Source organism: Coregonus lavaretus (assembly GCF_964263955.1).
Source record: "Coregonus lavaretus genome assembly, chromosome: 35".
Lineage (NCBI taxonomy): Eukaryota > Metazoa > Chordata > Actinopteri > Salmoniformes > Salmonidae > Coregonus > Coregonus lavaretus.
Window position 1 is genome coordinate 3068703 of NC_140022.1, and position 21826 is coordinate 3090528.

The following is a 21826-nucleotide window of genomic DNA, read 5'->3' on the forward strand; positions in this document are numbered from 1 at the left end:
ACTTTTTCCACATTTTGTCACGTTACAGCCTTATTGTAAAATTGATTAAATTGTTTTCTTCATCAATCTACACACAATACCCCATAAATAAAAAACAGAAATACCTTATTTACATAAGTATTCAGACCCTTCGCTATGAGACTCGAAATTGAGCTCAAGTGCATCCTGTTTCCATTGATCATCCTTGATGTTTCTACAACTTGATTGTAGTCCACCTGTGGTAAATTCAATTGATTGGACATGATTTGGAAAGGCACACACCTGTCTATATAAAAAGGTCCCACGGTTGACAGTGCATGTCAGAGCAAAAACCAAGCCATGAGGTCGAAGGAATTGTCCGTAGAGTTCCGAGACAGAATTGTATCGAGACACAGATCTGGGGAAGGGTACCAAAACAGTTCTGCAGCATTGAAAGTCCCCAAGAACACAGTGGCCTCCATCATCCTTAAATGGAAGAAGTTTGGAACCACCAAGACTCTTCCTAGAGCTGGCCGCCCAGCCAAATTGAGCAATCGGGAGAAGGGCCTTGGTCAGGGAGGTGACCAAGAGCCCGATGGTCACTGACAGCTCCAGAGTTCCTCTGTGGAAATGGAAGAACCTTCCAGAAGGACAACCATCTCTGCATCACTCCACCAATCAGGCCTTAATGGTAGTGGCCAGATGGAAGCAACTCCTCAGTAAAAAGGCACATAACAGCCCGTTTGGAGTTTGCCAAAAGGCACCTAAAGGACTCTCAGACCATGAGAAACAAGATTCTCTGGTCTGACGAATAAGATTGAACTCTTTGGCCTGAATGCCAAGCGTCACGTCTGGAGGAAACCTGGCACCATCCCTACGGTGACGCATGGTGGTGGCAGCATCATGCTGTGGGGATGTTTTTCAGCGGCAGGGACTGGGAGACTAGTCAGGATCGAGGGAAAGATGAACGGAGCAAAGTACAGAGAGATCCTTGATGAAAACCTGCTCCAGAGTACTCAGGACCTCAGACTGGGACAAAGGACAACAACCCTAAGCACACAACCAAGACAACGCAGGAGTGGCTTCCGGACAAGTCTCTGAATGTCCTTGAGTGGCCCAGTCAGAGCCCGGACTTGAAGCTGATCGAACATCTCTGGAGAGACCTGAAAATAGCTTTCGCTTTGTCATTATGGGGTACTGTGTGTAGATTGAGGGGAAAAAACAATTTAATAATTATAGAATAAGGCTGTAACATAACAAAATGTGGAAAAAGTCAAGGGGTCTGAATACTTTCCGAATGCACTATATATATATATATATATATATATCCCGTGTTGAGCCCCCTGATCCTTTATTCACACTCAGTATCTAACTGCACCATGCAGAGAGACTAGTGCTGAGCAAATAACCGAAATGACCAACTTCAGTTCAATTATTTGAATTCCATTTTGTTCGTTTATTTTTTCTGTGAGTTCAATGCGCACATAGCACTGCAGTTTCTCTAGAGATAAATCAGATCATGCCGAACTGTGAGATGTAGTAGGGAGTTGTAGTTTCCAACAAGCCATTTATAAACCAGATCATGCTGAACTGTGAGATGTAGTAGGGAGTTGTAGTTTCCAACAAGCCATTTATAAACCAGATCATGCCGAACTGTGAGATGTAGTAGGGAGTTGTAGTTTCCAACAAGCCATTTATAAACCAGATCATGCTGAACTGTGAGATGTAGTAGGGAGTTGTAGTTTCCAACAAGCCATTTATAAACCAGATCATGCCGAACTGTGAGATGTAGTAGGGAGTTGTAGTTTCCAACAAGCCATTTATAAACCAGATCATGCTGAACTGTGAGATGTAGTAGGGAGTTGTAGTTTCCAACAAGCCATTTATTCTCAGTTAGTATCTAACTTCACAATGCATAAAGACACACACAGGCACATATAAACTGTCACACTGGTCACTCCGTCGGGTCCATTACCTCTTCTTGGGTCCAGGCTTCCAGTCTTTACCTGCCTTTCTGTAAATGGGGTGTGGGGTAATTTACTCTACAGTAGTCTATATTCAGCCAGTCATTTCACTTCCTCAGTAGAATGTGTATGCATTGCATTGGACCTCATTTCTCTAGAATTACCATAAAGTTCTTAAAAAGGTGCACCATACAGCTGTACACATGTTCACAGAGGTATATTTTACAGGTACATACTGTATAACAGTGGGGCAAAGTGGACAGGTACGCAATAGTGAACACTAGCATATGTACAGTACTCCACTGGTATTCATAAAACATTTGTAATATGTCACAAGTCTCACTTACTTGGCCAGCCTCTGCTCATCCAGTTTGGTCATGACATCATTCAGGTCCTGGTTCAGCTGCAAACGGAACGATTGGAGGAAGTCAATCAATCAATCAATCTAGACATGCATTATCAAATCAGTCCCATGTGCTGACGGTAAGTAGCCACAGCTCTCCCTCTCACCTTTCCCATGTCTTTGTGGAACCTCTGCTGATATCCAGCCATACTCTGGAATGTGTTAACATAGAAGCCAACACGACTAGAGAGGGATCGAATAGATATAGAGGGAGAATGTGTTAACATGGTGGCTGGCAACACTGTGTGTGTGTGTGTGTGTGTAAGAGACAGAGTGATAACAACAGTGGTTGTAAGTGTCTCTTCAGAAAAATAAAAGGGAATGAGATTGTGTCAGCCTGGTAGTGAGAGGGTTGGACAAGTGTCACCTGTTCCACAGCTGTGGAAGCTCATCCTGCAGATCTACGTTGATCTCCTCAAATACTTTCTGAGCTCTCCCCAACTCCTCCTCTGCCTGTACATACACATTAACACATCCACAGAGGTTGAACAATAAATCCATGTTTGTTAGTATATGTTACTCAAAAGAAAGCACATTATCTACAATCAAACTAAAGAATGACATGGAATTCAGACAGAATGTTAGGGCATGGTGGCATAGAACGTAGAATTAGGAATTAGAACTCAGAATGGGTGAATGACAAGTGAGTGACAGCAGAAGGCACAGCGGGGTCAGGGCGGAGCGTGACAGGGGCGAGAGGGTGAGTTGGTTAGACATCAGTCACCTGGTTTCTGGTCAGGTTAGTTTGAGCTATTTGATGAGCAGACAGAATCCCCTGGGCCCAACCTGGGGCAGCCTTCTCCACAAGAGACATCGGCTAGCCATGCAGATGGACGGACAGAGAGAAAGGGAGAGAAAGAGAGAGAGAGAGAAGCAAGACAAATACTTTAAATAGTTTGACAGGCAGGTTAGCATTCAGACAGGCCGGTTAGCATTCAGACAGGCCGGTTAGCATTCAGACAGGCCGGTTAGCATTCAGACAGGCAGGTTAGCATTCAGACAGGCCGGTTAGCATACAGGCAGATTAGCATTCAGACAGGTAGATTAGCATTCAGACAGGTAGGTTAGCATACAGGCAGATTAGCATTCAGACAGGCAGATTAGCATACAGACAGGTAGGTTAGCATACAGGCAGATTAGCATTCAGACAGGCAGGTTAGCATTCAGACAGGCAGGTTAGCATTCAGACAGGCAGGTTAGCATTCAGACAGGCCGGTTAGCATACAGGCAGATTAGCATTCAGACAGGCAGATTAGCATACAGACAGGTAGGTTAGCATACAGGCAGATTAGCATTCAGACAGGCAGATTAGCATACAGACAGGTAGGTTAGCATACAGGCAGATTAGCATTCAGACAGGCAGATTAGCATACAGACAGGTAGGTTAGCATACAGGCAGATTAGCATTCAGACAGGCAGGTTAGCATTCAGACAGGCCGGTTAGCATTCAGACAGGCAGGTTAGCATTCAGACAGGCCGGTTAGCATACAGGCAGATTAGCATTCAGACAGGCAGATTAGCATACAGACAGGTAGGTTAGCATACAGGCAGATTAGCATTCAGACAGGCAGATTAGCATACAGACAGGTAGGTTAGCATACAGGCAGATTAGCATTCAGACAGGCAGGTTAGCATTCAGACAGGCAGGTTAGCATTCAGACAGGCAGATTAGCATTCAGACAGGCAGATTAGCATACAGGCAGGTTAGCATTCAGACAGGCAGGTTAGCATACAGGCAGGTTAGCATTCAGACAGGCAGGTTAGCATTCAGACAGGCAGGTTAGCATTCAGACAGGCAGGTTAGCATTCACAGGCGGATTAGCAAAAACACTTTTGATTGACAGTTTTGAAATAGGGCAAGAGTATTTCCATAATGTGCATTAACTCACACCCAATCAAACACACGAAAAACAGTTTAATTAGACTTTTCTTTTTGCAGTAGGTTGATTGGTTGCTTATTTCAACTGGTATAGCCTAAGCCCACAGGAGAATGTGACATGCATAGCAACATGTGCCTCCCCAAAATTGCAATGCAGAATGTTGCTTGGTGACATCATAATGTGGGTATTTGCGTTAGCTTTGTTAAGGCCTTTACATAGTCATCACTCATATGCCTGAGTTCTAGAGCCGACCTGAACTGAACTGTGCTGGCCTGGATATTTTCTCTTTACATTGTTCTGTTCTTTCCAAGAAGGTTCCAGAAATGATGGTCCTCTGTAGTTGGTAGAGCATGGCGCTTGCAACGCCAGGATAGTGAGTTTGATTCCCGGGACCACCCGTACGTAAAATGTAGGCATGCATGAGTATGTTACTTTGGATAAAAGTGTCTGCTAAATGGCATCATATAATTATATTAAATGATGGCGGATGCATAACCAGGCCTTCCCAGTACAGCTGGCTTGGCTTGGCTCAGTAGTGTGATACAGTAATGTACCCAGGAAACGATGCAGCGGGCAGCCATCTTACCTTGGCGATCTTGGCCTGGTCCTGCTTCTTGCCCTTCTGTAGGGAGCCAAAGTGATGCCTCGCACTGTCGTAGTCGGTCATCTTCCTGTCCCGCTTAGCGATGCGTGCCTGGTCAGACACCAAACAAACACACCCACAGAGTCACTGATGGATAGAAGGCTGCAGCTTCTTGAGAACCAAATCAAATCAATAAATCCATTAAATGTATTTATTGATGCATTCTCTCGCTAACTGGTCAGGGAATTGAGCTGTTTCAGGGCTCTATCCAATCAGGATCGCTGAAGCGTTACAGATTGCACGCTAGAAATGTAAAGATGATTTCCTATTGAGCAGACATGTGCAGCGTTTACGGTGAATGCAGTCTCCGCTAACGCGGGAACATTGCCTTTACATTTTAATCACGCTGTAACGCTGAACTTCCACGATACGGATTGAATAGAGCCCTCAGTACCAGGATGTGTAGTCTGTTCTGTTAGAGCCCTCAGTACCAGGATGTGTAGTCTGTTCTGTTAGAGACCTCAGTACCAGGATGTGTAGTCTGTTCTGTTGGAGCCCTCAGTACCAGGATGTGTAGTCTGTTCTGTTAGAGCCCTCAGTACCAGGATGTGTAGTCTGTTCTGTTAGAGCCCTCAGTACCAGGATGTGTAGTCTGTTCTGTTAGAGCCCTCAGTACCAGGATGTGTAGTCTGTTCTGTTAGAGCCCTCAGTACCAGGATGTGTAGTCTGTTCTGTTAGAGCCCTCAGTACCAGGATGTGTAGTCTGTTCTGTTAGAGCCCTCAGTACCAGGATGTGTAGTCTGTTCTGTTAGAGCCTTCAGTACCAGGATGTGTAGTCTGTTCTGTTTGTTACTGTTGTGTGTGTGAAAAATCTATCAAAATGTTATTATTTATTTATATTGCACTTATTATGGAGCTTCATTTTTCACAAAAGGGCCAAAACACACACACACCCCCACACTGAGCACCTGACTGCAGTGACACACACCTTAATGTCAGGGAACTGGGCCAGATAGGTATCCATGGCGATCATGGAATTGTCCATAATCTTGTCGTGGTAATCTGACCACAGGATGTCTGTCTCCTGTAATACAGACAGCAGAGTCAAACCACAACAACACACACACACACTCACACTAACCCAAATAACAGCTCCACTAACGGTGCAGTTTAATAGCTAGTCTGAAACTACAGTGCTATTTCTTCTAGCTATAGTGTCGGTTACAGCTATTCCCACTAGTCCTCATTCATCACCAGTCTACACAGTCATGAATGAGCCGTCCTTTACCTCCATGCAATAGTCCATCTCCTTCTCTATCATCTCCTTCACAGACAGAAGGATGGAGGGAAAGAGACATGCAGTGAGAGGAGAGAGAGAGGAGTATGTGTTGTAGGGAGAAGAAGTGAATGTGACAGTGATGAAATAGAAGGAGGAAACTAGAGTCTTGTATTCAAACTATCAATAGAATTGATCTCAAGGTTTCATGTTATTTTCTGCATCTTCAATTATACATTTCATTCAACCTCTGAAGTTTTGTACACCTCTTTCACAGAGGAACAGGTAGTCTTTCATCCTGAATTCACAAAGATCAGACACACACCCACACCAACCGTGCTAGTCTCTCTCACCTCTGCGATGGCGTCCACCTCCTCCTTGCCAAACCACTCTGGCTCGTACATATCCGCCAGACAGTCCTGCAGACGCTTGGATGCATCATGCATGGCTGAGGATCACAGGGACAGACAGACAGGCAGGCAGACAGACAGGCAAAAAGGTCAAAAACTGAAATGGAACTGGGCCGGAAGTGGTTTGTGTATTAATGTGTGTGTACACTACAACTATGTCGCTCCCAAAATAAACAAGATAGAAACTGACAGATATGACTGTAATACCTAATAATAAAGATACAGGACAGCTGCACACCACACAGTCGTAGTGTACAAACAGATCAAACACACTCACAGACGGACATGCTTCTTACTTTTAACTGCTGCCAGGTAGGCCCTCAAGTCTTTTTGCAGTTTGGTGCCCTCGGCCTGAAAAATACAACAATGGGTTGGACTGGGATTGTGATCATGGTGCCATTTTCACACTACTGAACCAAACTGAGCCAAGCTGTACCGTGCTGCCCTGGTTACACATCCACCATAGTTACTGGAATCATGCTGGAAAGAATAATGGGAAAATAAAATATCCTAACCAGCCAAGTACGGTTCAGGTCAGTCATGGCTCTGTGTGTGTGTGTGTGTGTGTGTGTGTGTGTGTGTGTGTCTGTGTGTGTGCGCGCGCATGTGTAGGTTGGGATGGGAGGGAACATTGGGCAACAACAGTGGGTTCACCATCTCAATGAGAGGGGGAGGAGAAAAGGTTGGAAGAGGCAGGACTCTCACCATCTGCTTGTTGAAGTTAGCCACGCCCTCCTCGAACGCTGTGTCCCTGGTCTCATCAGCTTTACCCAGCTTCTGAAGGACCTGACAGAAAGACAAAACATCCCTGGGTGAATACATGAGCTGGGAGAGCACAGGACCTGGGAGAGCACAGTAAATAATAATACACAGTAATACTTTACTTACCGCTGCCAAGTATAATGCTTCCTAATATTATATATCTTGTTATAAGCAAGTATGAGCCTTTACAATGTCTTGTTGTAAGGCTTGTAATACGGTATGTATCTCTGTGTTTAAAGCACATTTTCAACCGACTCAAAATGGTTGTTGTGTAGTTTAACCGTAGACCGGTTCATCATGAGATGAGACATTTTAAGGGGGTGGTACATGCTTATGGAAAGTTTAACAATGCATCACAATGTGTTACACAAATTAGTTCAGACACACACACACACATCGCGTTACATGGGTTAATTTGAGATTTTTCCCAGGTGATTTGGTTTGAAAACTCTAAAAACCCAGATCTGAGCAAGCTGAGCTTAATTGATCTGAACAATGTCACACACATGCTTGGGCAACCAAGAGGAGACAGAGGAGAGGGAAAGATTGAGGGACATGAGGGTAGTGAGAAGGAGAACAAGAAACAGAATGAGTGAATGAGTGAATGTCTGACAGAACAGAGGTGAGAGAAAGGGAGAGAGAGAGAAACAGAGACAGAGAAAGACATACAGACAGACAGAGACATACAGACAGACAGTGAGAGAGACAGACATTTCGACCCAACCAAATCATGAGAAAACTAAAATATAATAATTACTGGACACATTGGAAAGAATTAACAAAAAAACAGAGCAAACTAGAATGCTATTTGGCCCTAAACAGAGAGTACAGTTGTGGTCAAAAGTTGAGAATGACACAAGTATTGGTCTTCACAAAGTTCGCTGCTTCAGTGTTATGAGATATTTTTGTCAGATGTTACTATGGTATACTGAAGTATAATTACAAGCATTCCATAAGTGTCAAAGGCTTTTATTGACAATTACATTAAGTTTATGCAAAGAGTCAATATTTGCAGTGTTGACCCTTCTTTTTCAAGACCTCTGCAATCTGCCCTGGCATGCTGTCAATTAACTTCTAGGCCACATCCTGACTGATGGCAGCCCATTCTTGCATAATCAATGCTTGGAGTTTGTCAGAATTTGTGGGGTTTTGTTTGTCCACCCGCCTCTTGAGGATCAACCACAAGTTCTCAATGGAATTAAGGTCTGGGGAGTTTCCTGGCCATGGACCCAAAATGTAGATGTTTTGTTCCCCGAGCCACTTAGTTATCACTTTTGCCTTATGGCAAGGTGCTCCATCATGCTGGAAAAGGCATTGTTCATCACCAAACTGTTCTTAGATGGTTGGGAGAAGTTGCTCTTGGAGGAGGTGTTGGTACCATTCTTTATTCATGGCTGTGTTCTTAGGCAAAATTGTGAGTGATCCCTGTACTTTTTGCAGAATATCAGTCTGTCCCTGATGTTTTTCCTGGAGAAAAGTGGCTTCTTTGCTGCCCTTCTTGACACCAGGCCATCCTCCAAAAGTCTTCGCCTCACTGTGCATGCAGATGCACTCACACCTGCATGCTGCCATTTAGGAGACGGTCCTGGCACTTGCTGGACTTTCTTGGGCGCCTTGATGCCTTCTTCACAACAATTGAACCTCTCTCCTTGAAGTTCTTGATGATCCGATAAATGATTGATTTAGGTGCAATCTTACTATCAGCAATATCCTTGCCTGTAAAGCCCTTTTTGTGCAAAGCAATGATGACGGCACGTGTTTCCTTGCAGGTAACCATGGTTAACAGAGGAAGAACAATGATTTCAAGCACCGCCCTCCTTTTGAAGCTTCCAGTCTGTTATTCTAACTCAATCAGCATGACAGAGTGATCTCCAGCCTTGTCCTCGTCAACACTCTCACCTGTGTTAACGAGAGAATCACTGACATGATGGCAGCTGGTCCTTTTGTGGCAGGGCTGAAATGCAGTGGAAATGTTTTTTGGGGATTAAGTTAATTTTCATGGCAAAGAGGGACTTTGCAATTAATTGCAATTCATCTGATCACTCTTCATGACATTCTGGAGTGTATGCAAATTGCCATCATCAAAACTGAGGCAGCAGACTTTGTGAAAATTAGTATTTGTGTCATTCTCAAAACTTTTGAACACGACTGTACACAGTGGCATAATACCTGACCACTGTGACTGACCCACATTTAAGGAAAGCTTTGACTATGTACAGACTTAGTGAGCATAGCCTTGCTATTGAGAGAGGCCGCCGTAGGCAGACTTGGCTCTCAAGGGAAGACAGGCTATGTGCACACCGCCAACAAAATGAGGTGGAAACTGAGCTGCACTTCCTAACCTCCTGCCAAATGTATGACCATATTAGAGACACATATTTCCCTCAGATTACACAGACCCACAAAGAATTAGAAAACAAACACAATTTTGATAAACTCCCATATCGATTGGGTGAAATACCACAGTGTGCCATCACAGAAGCAAGATTTGTGACCTGTTGCCACAAGAAAAAGGCAACCAGTGAAGAACAAACCATTGTAAATACAACCCATATTTATGTTGATTTATTTTCCCTTTTGTACATCATTATAAGACTGTATATAGACATAATGACATTTAAACATCTTTATTCTTTTGAAGTGTGTAATGTTTACTGTACATTTTTTTATTGTTTATTTCACTTTTGTTTATTATCTATTTCACTTGCTTTGGCAATAAAGCCCTTAAATTGAAATACCGAGTGAGAGAAAGAGAGAGAGAGACCCTGGTCTCAATGGCGACGCCCTGCTTAAAAATGTATAATAAAACATCTATTATCAGTCTACTGACCTACAAACATTAATGATATCTTTCCAATTGATTTGGAAGAACGATATATAACTGGTAATACACTTGGCTATTTTTATACAGGCTGTCAAAGCCATGTGTCTCCGCTGTCTCTGGCAGAGACCAGCTGACAAGCACACCAAAGGCTCTGTGTGTCCATCTCCTAGTTCAACATGGGGAACTTTGAAGTGTTAACCTGTTCAACTCTGACTTCTAAACGACACAAAATATTGTAAACTACCCTCATAAAGCACATTTAGGTTTCAAAACAGGGCTTGTGCAACGTAATTGTTCGTCTCACAGGAAAACATTTTTGGGGATGGGGTTACTGTAGTCTAGTTCACATTGGCAGTTTGAAGTTACTCATATCCTATTTTTTTGCATATTTGATTTGAATCTTAGTTTTCCTGCAGTCTGAACAGCCAAAACCCACATGGAATCGGATATTTCAAGCCACATTTCAAACCACTTTTTAAACTAACTTCGTATGTGGTTTGAATTCAGCTACAAATCAGATTTCTGGCCATGCGTGTTGTGTCTTGAACGGTGAAAATCAGATTTATTTGCCCTCAAGTGGTTTTTAGATTTATTTGGCATATCTTGTTGCTTGCTCGCTACTCTGTTGACAGTTTGACAAGAACATGACGTGGTAGCTAACTAGCAGACAAATTAGTGAATGTGCTAGAAAGCTAGCTAGATGACTGCTGTGGCTAGTCAAAAAGGACTCGTTTTGAAAGTTGGTTCATCGTATCCTTTGAGGCTTTAAAAGGGTTCTTAGACTATGACTTTGAACATTCACAGCAACTGGGAAACGTCCATGGCAGGCATTGTTGTCACCTTAGTTTGCTACATAACTTCTGGGTGATAGGAAGCACGAGCACCACCACCAAATCAGCCTACACCACACCCAATCGTTACTATGACAACTAGCATAGCCATGTCAGCAAATGACTGCTGTCTGAACACACACAAATCTGATTTGGTCACTTGCCGTTTGGACAGTCAGTATTCCAAAACGGATTTGAAAAACTGATTTCAGTGTCTTCTGTTCAGGGTCAGTGTCCCAAATCCAGATTGAGCCTAGTCCTGGACTAAAAAGCATTCAAGGGAAAATCTCCATTGAAAGTGTTTTTAAGCCCAGGAGTCTGGGGAAACTGAAAACGTAAGTTTCACTTCTGTATTCTTTAACATTATAACCTCTGACTCATTAAAACAATAGAAAACAAAAAACAGCAGATGTCAGCTTTTAGAAGAGCTTTCATCATTAATAGAAGGAAGAGGGGGGAAGAGGAGAAGAATAGGAAAATAAGCCTTACATTGAAGCGAAAAGGAGGGAGCGATAGGGCAATGAAGAGCTTAGGAGGGAGCGATAGGGCAATGAAGAGCTTAGGAGGGAGCGATAAGGCAATGAAGAGCTTAGGAGGGAGCGATAGGGCAATGAAGAGCTTAGGAGGGAGCGATAAGGCAATGAAGAGCTTAGGAGGGAGCGATAGGGCAATGAAGAGCTTAGGAGGGAGCGATAAGGCAATGAAGAGCTTAGGAGGGAGCGATAGGGCAATGAAGAGCTTATGAGGGAGCGATAGGGCAATGAAGAGCTTATGAGGGAGCGATAGGGCAATGAAGGGCTTATGAGGGAGCGATAGGGCAATGAAGAGCTTATGAGGGAGCGATAGGGCAATGAAGGGCTTATGACTAGGGGAGATGGATGTACAACTGTAGAGGTTAGAGGGCAGCGAAAGGAAATAGAGGAAAAGATGCAAGGTAAAGGAAGAGAGAGAGAGAGAAGGTCCCCTCATCCAGCTGGACCTGGGGCTGAGCTCACAAACCTGTTCTACTAACACACTGAATAAAGCCTCAGGACCAGAACATCCAATCAATCAGAAGAAACCAAATTACAACAGTCAAAACAAAACTACATTACCTATTGGGAAACACAAGCACAAAGCAAAATGCAGTGCTATATGGGCCTAAATCGACAGTACACCATGGCTAACTATTTGACCATGGTTACTGATCAAAACCTTAGAAAAACCTTGACAAAGAACAGGCTCAGTGAGCACAGCCTTGCCACTGAGGAGGGTAGACAGGGAAACCTGGCTCCCTGTAGAGCAGTGGTCACCAACCATTCCTAGTCAATCACCAAACATTTCTGTAAAAAACCCAACGATAAAGCCTTGCGTCCTATTTTTTGTATTAGTTTCGTGCTGTTGACGGTAGGTGCACTTCATTCAGCAGCCCTAGCGCCTGGAAGGCAAAGTGTTCCCATTTTTAACCATTTCATGTGTCTGAAGGTAGAACTCCGCCTACCCGGCAGGCCCAGAGAGCAAATCAAGTGCACCTATAGGCCTACCGCTGGCTGGCCAATCAGATAGCTCAGATCATTGTGTCTGCACAGTTTCCTTGTGCCTAGACTGAAAAAAAGAAGCCTTGAATGCTCAAAGTTGATAATGTGAGATTTCTAAACTTTTAAAACCATGACTAGCGAGAGACTCAACGAATACAGCAAAGAGCTGCTGTTTTTATGAGTAAATTCATGTTTAAGTTGTTATTCAGGACTGTCAAGACTTTGTTCAACATGTTTATAAGCCATAAAATGCGCGTTTCAATAAGCTTGCATTGTTATTATTTGCGGCTTGTCTTTTTTAATAATCAAGGAATATTTCACTTTCTCTGGCCGTAGGAGTAATATGAATTGGTGCATGAGGCATTGTGTTTCCACCACTTCCGAATTCGCCAGACGAAGTTCCGCCCCCATTCATTTTCAACGGGAGCACGCGGAACACTGCGCAGTGGATTGTGGGAAGGTGAGCGGTGCGAACCCTGCTAGAGGAGCGATAGAAAAAGTGAAGCTCTGCTCTACTTTATGCAAATTGCACGTGGCCGCCGCTGCCGTTGACCAATCAGGTGAGGAGCAGATGTTTGCTTGAAAGTCTTCCCTTCATGAAACATAGTTCTGCCTGTCATTATTTCCGGGCAAGCACAACCAAAATAAGATGGAGGAAAGCCAATCATCGCTGATAACCTAAGAGCCAATTTATTCTTGATCCGAAAATGTGGTCGGAGGCGAGGCGCTGTATGGATTGTGTGACGCAATTGCGGTGCCTCCGGAAGGCACGCAGAGGCCAAATTGAGCTCGGTACCGCATCGGCGTGCGCCTCTCAAATTTTGTAACAACGCGGAGGACACCATATAGCTCCGCATTGACATGATTGGTTGACGGTAGGTGGGGGTGGGAGGTCCTATATAAACACAAACTGACTTCCTTGACAACTTCTCTGCACTGCTCGGCGAAACGCAAGAAGTATAAATGCCCAGACTTCTGCAGAGGCCGTATCACCGTAAATGCTGCACGGCCAATGCAGACGTTGGATTGACCACGCAGCGCCTTTAAGAATGAATTTCCTATGTAATATGCTACCATTGGATTATGGCATCTTAACATTATGAGTATAGTATAGTATAGTATAGTATAGTTTATGGCGCTTTCATTATACTGGTGTCATGGCATTGATGATTATAGCTCACTTCCTGTAAAATACATAGGCCTACATAGACACGAATGGGTACTTTGGGTAAAGGAAATTGTGGCTTTGACTTCCAAACATTGTTGTGCAAATCTCTCTTTACCCACCATCAACATCTCTGCAATCCTCCTCCATGCCATTGACCTTCTGATTTTGTCGCTGTATTCTAAAATCATTCTCAGAAAATAAACGAGGTAGAATTACAACGCTCCCCACGCCACACTATTTTCCTTTTTGACTTTTTTAAATGAGCCTACAAATTGTCAGCGCCTTATTTTCATGTACAGTACCTAGAATACAAGGGTTGGAATTGAACTAAACAATTTCATGTCAGAAAAATAATGTAGAAATTCTGGTTTATAGTTAGCCTCATATACATGATCTACTGGTATCATTTTAAATTGAGAACATATAGCTAGCTCATCAATATGTAAATGATGTGTTAGTTTAGCTATTCTCTGCTTCAGATGTATAATGACAAGGGGCACAGTGATTGCACATGCTCATTAGGCTAGTAATGACATCATTCTATAGGCTTCTGGCTGCATTGGTGATGCAAGTCATTATGATAAGCTGCAAAATGGGTTGACATGGCTGATATCCTGAGACAGAGTGACAATCAAATAAAACCGATAGGAGAGCTCACAACTGGACAACATTTTACATATTTAGTCATATAGCAGACGCTCTTATCTTACTGGCCCCCCGTGAGAATCGAACCCACAACCCTGGCGTTGCAAGCGCCATGCTCTACCAACTGAGCTACAGGAGGCCCTAACAAAAAGGTAATGTTAATTTGAGAAAGCAACACAGACAAATTAGAGACATATCCCCTTCACACCTTTTTATTGCAGAATTGTGATCTGTGATGAATAAACATTGACACTAGTTAATCTTGAATCTGGTGTGTTAGTGCTGGGCTGGAACAGAATCCTGCACACCCAGCATTCCTCCAGCAGAAGGATTGGCCTGCTACAGTTGTAATAAGTTTGTAGCCTACATCGTGTGTGACCTTCAACTGTAGTGTCGTATACAACATTTGCTAACATAAATCCAAGCAGCTCATTAGCCTACACACAGTGGCCTGCTGTAGTTTACTTACTTCCTTTAATAAGTTCACGCCTACGCCCACGAAGCGGCCAATCTTTTGGCGCAAAGAGTTGTCAAGCGGAGGCAGCGCTTCTGGTCGAAACGTACCATAATGCAACATAAGTTTCGCCATCAGCTGGAAGACTGTGTCCCCTTTTCTCAGCGGAGGGAGGGAGAGAGGAGGGACGGTGAGTCAGGTGAGAGGCAGCCTCACCGCTGCTCCCTCCCTCCCCTCAGACTGACCAGATGCAGGCCATCACATCAGTCCAGTCAAATAAAAAGCTAATTATTACGCTCACTCAGCTGTGACTCACAAGTAATACAACAAATGACCTATTACCAGTGTGCTCAAATACCTACATTTTTAAAATATAATTTCTAAATGGTGTGAGAATAACAACATTGGCAGGGCAATTCAAGCGTAGCCAATATGCAGTGATAATGTATTGGGCCTATAGCCTCCTGCACAAACCTCATTGCTACAGAACTGTTTTTAATTGGTTAATGTTGCATAGGCTTGTGTTTTTTAAGTCATGTTTTTCTTTCTTTTTTGAGTGGGACATCTTGGCTTGCATTTTGACTCAGAAAGTGATCTTGACTCAGAAAAGGTTGGTGACCACTGCTGTCCAGGAAAGGCTGTGCAACCACTGCACCACAGCAGAACCCGAGACAAAGCTGCAATATAAAACAATTAGAGTTACACTTCCCTAAATTTGAAACTCTTATTCAAGGTTTCAAAGACCTCTCTGATGAGAATAGGCTACCCGTCCTGTTTTAATTATGTTAATATTGTAAATGAATCACTTAAGTTCCAAAGTATGCTTTGGCAACATGTACATTGTTACATCATGCCAATAAAGCAATTTGAATTGAATTGAATTGAGAGAGAGAGACACAGCTGATAATATAACACTTGAAATGTCTTTATCTTTTTGAAACCTTTTTGAGTGCAGTATTTACTGTTCAATTCTAATAGTTTTTGTTGATGTTTTGCATTCTTACTTTTGTTTACCTGCTTTGGCAAGATAAACATGTTTCCCATGAGAATAAACCCCTTTGAATTTGAAAGAGAGAGAGAGACAGAGAGAAACACAGACAGAGAGAGAGAGAAAGAGAGAGCGAGAGCGAGAGAGAGAGAGGAGTGACATTGTTGTGGACCTGAGAGAGCTTCAGAGCGAGCTCTTTGGCTCGTCATTGTGTCAACAGAAGATGTTGCCAAGGTCACCAGCTAATCTGGTCAGTTGACTCCTCCCACCACACGGCTATAACTAACCCCAGCCACCTGGCTGCCTAATCCTAGCCCAGGACTGGACTGGCCCACACGGGACCAGGGGACTTCCCTTCACCTACACCACTGGGATGATCACCACTTCCTGGACATCACAGTTATGGACCAGGTTCCATTTCACTCTCTAGCCTCTTGCAGTAGAGCCTGGTTGTGTCCAGTAGGCACAAAATAGGAAAAATTAAAAACGTTTTGAAACATCAAGGTACTATCTGAACTTGTCCAATAGGAAACACTTGTTGCGTTTTTGCTACAGTGTGCCCTACTGAACACTACCCCTACCCTGACACTTTGGCTTTATCACTGAAGAAGACTGGGACAGTGTCGACAGATCTGAAAAGACTGGGTAGGTATAATCAATCACTGTGTGTCAATGCCGTTGTCTGGTTCTCCAAAAGGCTATGTTGTAGCCTCCGCCATTTTGATTTAGCCTGTCCAATCCTCTCAGATCTGTGAACAACAGAGGAGTAGGGGGCAACAACGCAGGTGCCAGAAAATGAAAAGGACCCAGGCTAAGGCCAGAGACAGTGTCACTTCCTGATGGCACAGGGCTTTCCTTTAGTCTAGGACACAATAAGCAACAGTGGCACTTCCTGCACCACAGAATGAATGACAGTGGTGCTTCTTACAGTGAGAAACAGCCTTGTGGGCTGGTTTACTGTGGTGTCTACTGTAGTGGTACAGACAGACGTCTTATCTTCTGCGACTGAGATTAGCCTGAACCAATACCATCAACACAACCAGATAACTACCAAATGGTTTGTTTGACCTCATGGATTCTGTGATACCTTTATACAGCCCAGATACAGCATCATCATCCCCCATCATTAGCACATGAAAACTACTGTAAAGTTGTCCCCTTGGCCCACTGCTATGCTCTCTAACACCATGCCTCTGAGGTCAGAAGTTACAGCCTTCTGGTGGAATGTCTAATGGGTGGGTGCGGCGGGTGGGGGGGCAGGAAGGGGCACTCAGAAACTCTATACATGACCCGCACCATAAGGAGGACTTGAGTCTTAAAGGGATAGTTCACTCTTTTTTTTTTGTTGCCTGCACCGCTGATACAATCAATTTCCACTAGAACTGCTGCATTCTCCAAATGCTAAAAACATGCAAAACATTTTTTTATAGTTAGGGTGTCTAGGTATGTTGAAAATAATGTAAAATAAAAAAAGAAGTGAACAATCCCTTTAAAGCAAGGCAAGGCCAGCAGCAGTCTGAGAAAGGGAGGGAGGAGAGGAGAAGAAGAAGTAGTCAGGGGGAGGGAGGAGAGAGGAGAGAGGAGAGTAGGAGGCGGGGGGGGTGTACAGTAGTAGATTGCCAAGGACTTGGAAGAACTCCGGCGGTGATTAAACACCCCAGGCATGTGGCCTTACTGTAAGCTGTACAGATCATGAGTCCCCGGGAGTACATTTCAGGAGTACATTTTGTCACAGACTCTCAGCTCATAGTTGTCGTGAGTTCGGGTGTCATTCAACATTGTGAGCGAGTCACTACTTCTGTCGTCAGAAGTTACATACATTAAGAGGATGGGGAAGTCCCGAGGGCTATTCTTATCCCTTCTAGACTGTCTGCAGCACCTGCTGTGGCAAAGTTGAAACTAAAAGGTCCTAAAGCAATGGTATTACTATTTCCAGTGATATTCTCCCTCCAGACAACACCTCAAGTACTGATCAGCACATTCTTCTCGCCACGTTTCAACCAAGCACCCTGAGGTGATGTTCTGACTAACAGAAGATCAACAAGAAAGTCATTTATCCTTGTTGTGGACTGATTTGACCAAGCCTGAATCAGGTTATGAACCAAGCACTCCAAGAGTCATCCAAAGTCACTTGTCTGCACGCCGTTCCATAATACGTAAGGTTGAACTCTATAGCCTCTATATCTGTCCGTGTGGTATTCACAACAGGAGTTGTTGACAGGCCAAACTGTATAGAATGTATTACTGTACCTGTCCTGAATCAATCAGTTCACTTCACGTCACTGACCGAAGGTTGACCTTTTAGTCCCTAGGTCAGTGTGTAACAGCCCCCCCCCACCACACACAGGCTCCATTAGGCCCCTCTCTGGGTCTTAAGAGAGATTTACCAGGAGCCAAACAGGTTTACTGTGTGTGAGAGAGAGAGAGAGAGTATGTGACTGTGTGTGATATCTTTTTCTGTGTGTTCCGTTACTTATCCCCCCCCCCAGCTCTAATAAATCACACTCCTTACCCAGTAGAGAGGAATCCATGGAGAGGGAATCTCCGCTCCAGTGCCAGACACACACACACACACACACACACACACACACACACACACACACACGGGCTCCATTAGGCCCCTCTCTGGGTCTTAACAGAGAGATTTAGCAGGAGCCAAACAGGTTTACTGTGTGTGTGTGTGTGTGCTGCAGAAGTGTATCGTGTGTGTAAAGATGTGTTCCGTTCTGTCTGCTCTACTAGGGGTTGACAGAGGCCTGAGCCATGCCACCTGCTGCCGCTGACCGGTGTTCCATTTCAACCCCCAAAATACCCCCTCAGGCCTGACTGGGATGCTAGTGCCAACCACCACCCACCCACACTCCCCCAAAAAACTCACACACACACACACACACACACACACACACAAGGGTATTAGACAGAAGATGGAGGCCTTGTGGGCTATTGCTATTCATAGATACCCCCCCAGTCCAGCAGAGAGGTATTCTGGGCATAGACAGGTGTGCAGGCGGAGCTGGGGTGGAAGGAGGGAGGGGGGCAGGCTTTGAGCCTCAGGGACAGGAGGGTGGGGTCTGGTCTCTGGAGGTCTGGGAGGTTTTGTCACCACGTGAATAGCATAGGGTCATAACTGGGGTGGCAGAGGTGCAGAGGTCAGTGTATTCGAGGTGCGGGGGGGGGTTGGACTTCTGAACGAGACAGGGGCGGCTGTCAGGTTTCAAAAGAGCACCACAACCACTAGCACACCCCCATGACCAATCAGACGCATCCGGATTCCCCAGGATAAATTCTCCCATCATGCTTTACTGCATGGTTCATCATTGGGCTGCTCATTCTGTCTGCCCTCAGAGGGCACAGGCTGGCATGACATCACTATGACAACCACGATGGGCACCCAGTGACAGCGTCCTCTAGATTCCTCCGCTCCGTCTACTGGTGAAACTCTAGGTCAGTCACTAGGGAGGGGTTAGCCAATAGCTAGCCAGTCTAACAAGAGACAAAACTACAAAGTGGAATCTAAATGTGACCACCACCCACCAGCCTCCAGCCATGCAGACAGAGTTACTGGTCAGAGAAGACAGCTGGTGGCAGGGTGAGGGGGTGAAGGGGGTGAGGGGTCGCAAGATGAAGAGAGAAGGAGGGTGAGTTAGGGGCCAGCAGAAACTCTCCTCCACCTGGCTTGGGGTCTATAGGGAAGAGGAGACACTGACCTTCCCGTCTCAAAGCAATCCGACTGTTGATGGGTGGTATATCACTCTGTTGCATATCACTCAGGAAATGTGTCTGTGATGAAGCTTCCAGATTCACAAGGAAGGGTGACTATAGTTACAGCATAGTTAGAACTGCAGCATTCTGTCATAACCTGTGAGAGCTGTACAGCTGTGTTGGAGTTAATGCAGGGTGAGGGACATTTCTGGCTTTCTCACTCCAATAGCCGAGTGATGGATGAGATTGAAAGTATGTTAACACAGGAATAGGGGCTATGTTGTTGATGAAGGTGAGTGAGACGGTGATGAGGATGGTGACAGAAACAGAAGCGGAGGAATGTTTTTCAGATGAGGGTGACAAGGAAGCTACTCAAATGTTGCTTCCCCTCTTGAGAAGCATCAACTCAGACCGAGCTCATTCCAGGAGAACTCAATCCCTATAATAAAACTCCTTGAACTTTTTTGTTTACGGTTCAAGTTATTGATTTTACTCAGGCATTAATTTAATCTCCTGAAATAGCTCTACTGCTCACTTGGGGATGACGGTTAATGCCAGAAGACTCCAGGTCAAAGGTCAAACCAGGAGGGTTGGCAAGCACTATCGCTCTCAAACTCACACACACATACGTCTGTATACACACTCAGACGGACAAACACACACTGAAGAAAGGCTAAGTGTGACTTGGCAGTCTTTTTCCAGATAATTCTGTGGCTATCGCTCCCCCTCTCCCATCCCTCTCCCATGTTCCACCTCCTCATCCTAGGGGCCAAGCATCTATCCATAGGCTGTCCCTCCAAGCCAAATAGACAGGAGTGGGTGTACCATTCCCTATAATGAAGACATGACAAGAAGTGGCCATGTGGCTTTTGTAGACAAGCCTGTACTACATCGGAAACCGAGGTGTCCCACTGTGGTAAACTAGAGCTGAAGAGAAGACGAGGAGGCTGGGTCTGTCTCCGTGGTTTATTTTCCCCTTGCAGTTGACTGAGCTTCCTGTTGTATGCCTGAGTCTGGTGTTGTTATGGTCGTTAATGCCCTAGGGCTTAGGCAAAGAGTCAATCGACTAGACAACATTTCCTGCCTGCTTCACTTGGGAGAAATTAGGCCTTTGAAAGCAGAAAAGGTCTCGTTGAAATTTTATTCTGACACTATCATATAATTACTCATTTAACTAATAATCGTGCTCACAATTTCAAAGTGCACTTAGTGAGGACATTTCCAGGATGAGACAAGTAAAAGTTTACAAACAAGAGTGGGCTCAAATAAAACAGCAATTGTAGCAGTAGCCTACACCTTGCTGCTAGCGCAAGATAGCTAGTCAACATTGTAACATCCTCCTGTAACAGTGTACAATGTAACAAAGTAATTATTTGGACAGAACAAAGACAGCCGATTAGAACAAGCATGTGTGGTTGCAATTTAATTTGTCAGGGCCTTCGGCTCTTCCTGCAATAACCCAACCCCCTGTTGCCTGTCAAAACTAACGGGTTGGATTCACAAATGAGACCGAGAACGCAAATAGAAATAGCGGAGCGGGCTTGACATTTAGATGGAAAGCTGGGTGTATAACTGGACAGCCACAGTACCCAGTTGAATGCACTCTGTGCGGTTTCAATGGAAAAACCCGTAGTGTAAAAGTGGGTAACAGTTCAGTCTCAGTCTACCTGCTTACCTTTTCTTGCGCTCTGCTAAGTCTTTTCTGCATGTTGGTGGCCAATTTCCCAGTGTTGATCCCTTTCCCCGTTTTTCCCTGCTCCTCAGCCATTTTACCGTTCTTTACTGCTCCTAATCCCCAATAAACAGATATGCGATGTAAACTGGTGTGGGGAAAGTAAGGGACAGAACTTGTCGAACAGGAGGGAGGGTATGGGCGAACTGCGAGGGACTCCCCAGGATTCGGCGCTGAGTAGAAACCCTCTTGAGAACGGTGTGGATAGCGCGTATTTGTAATCCGGATGACTGCTTCTTAAAGGTGCAACACGTAATCTAATCAACTCAGGTAGTTGAAAAACATAGACCCACGTGTAAAAACAAAGAAAAAAGTCTAACTTTTTCGCAATTGACGCTCCAAGAAGCGAGTTGAGCAGCAAGGATCCGAAAATCGCACCTCTTGCTCGTCCGTCAATTGATGAGCCTTTGGCCCGTTATGGAGCGATTAAGTTTCCCCTCTGCTCGTCCAGCCTCTTAAAGGTACAGTTAACACTGTTATTATTAGCCGACTTGCCAAATGTTATGGCTGCAACTGGTGTGTGGGAGTTGCTGCTGCGAATAGACTTCTCCTTTATAATTTAATTGAATCATATGAAGTATTTTTTAACAGTCTACCATCTATGACTTAAAACAGTTATATAATCTGAGAGAAAGTAGGCAATATGTAGGCTACATTTTGTTACATGTCATTGTGGCCACAAAATGTCATCCCTATCATAAATGTGTATTCTGCATCTTGGTTTGAATGG

The 21826-nt window shown here is 44.4% G+C and overlaps 1 protein-coding gene across 1 annotated transcript in view; it reads right to left on the minus strand.

Annotated features, from left to right (window-relative positions):
- Positions 1–21132, minus strand: part of LOC311109479 (myc box-dependent-interacting protein 1-like) — a gene marked incomplete at its 5' end in the record, with an annotated part of 37796 nt that extends 16664 nt beyond the window's left edge. The window contains 11 exons of the mRNA XM_084152395.1: positions 1934–1972; positions 2270–2325; positions 2433–2508; positions 2693–2778; positions 3050–3142; positions 4792–4899; positions 5777–5872; positions 6418–6512; positions 6771–6825; positions 7180–7260; positions 21040–21132. Of these exons, the coding sequence (XP_084008521.1) occupies positions 1934–1972; positions 2270–2325; positions 2433–2508; positions 2693–2778; positions 3050–3142; positions 4792–4899; positions 5777–5872; positions 6418–6512; positions 6771–6825; positions 7180–7260; positions 21040–21132 (878 nt within the window). The remainder of the gene's footprint in view (positions 1–1933; positions 1973–2269; positions 2326–2432; positions 2509–2692; positions 2779–3049; positions 3143–4791; positions 4900–5776; positions 5873–6417; positions 6513–6770; positions 6826–7179; positions 7261–21039) is intronic.
- Between the last annotated feature and the right edge of the window lie 694 nt (positions 21133–21826).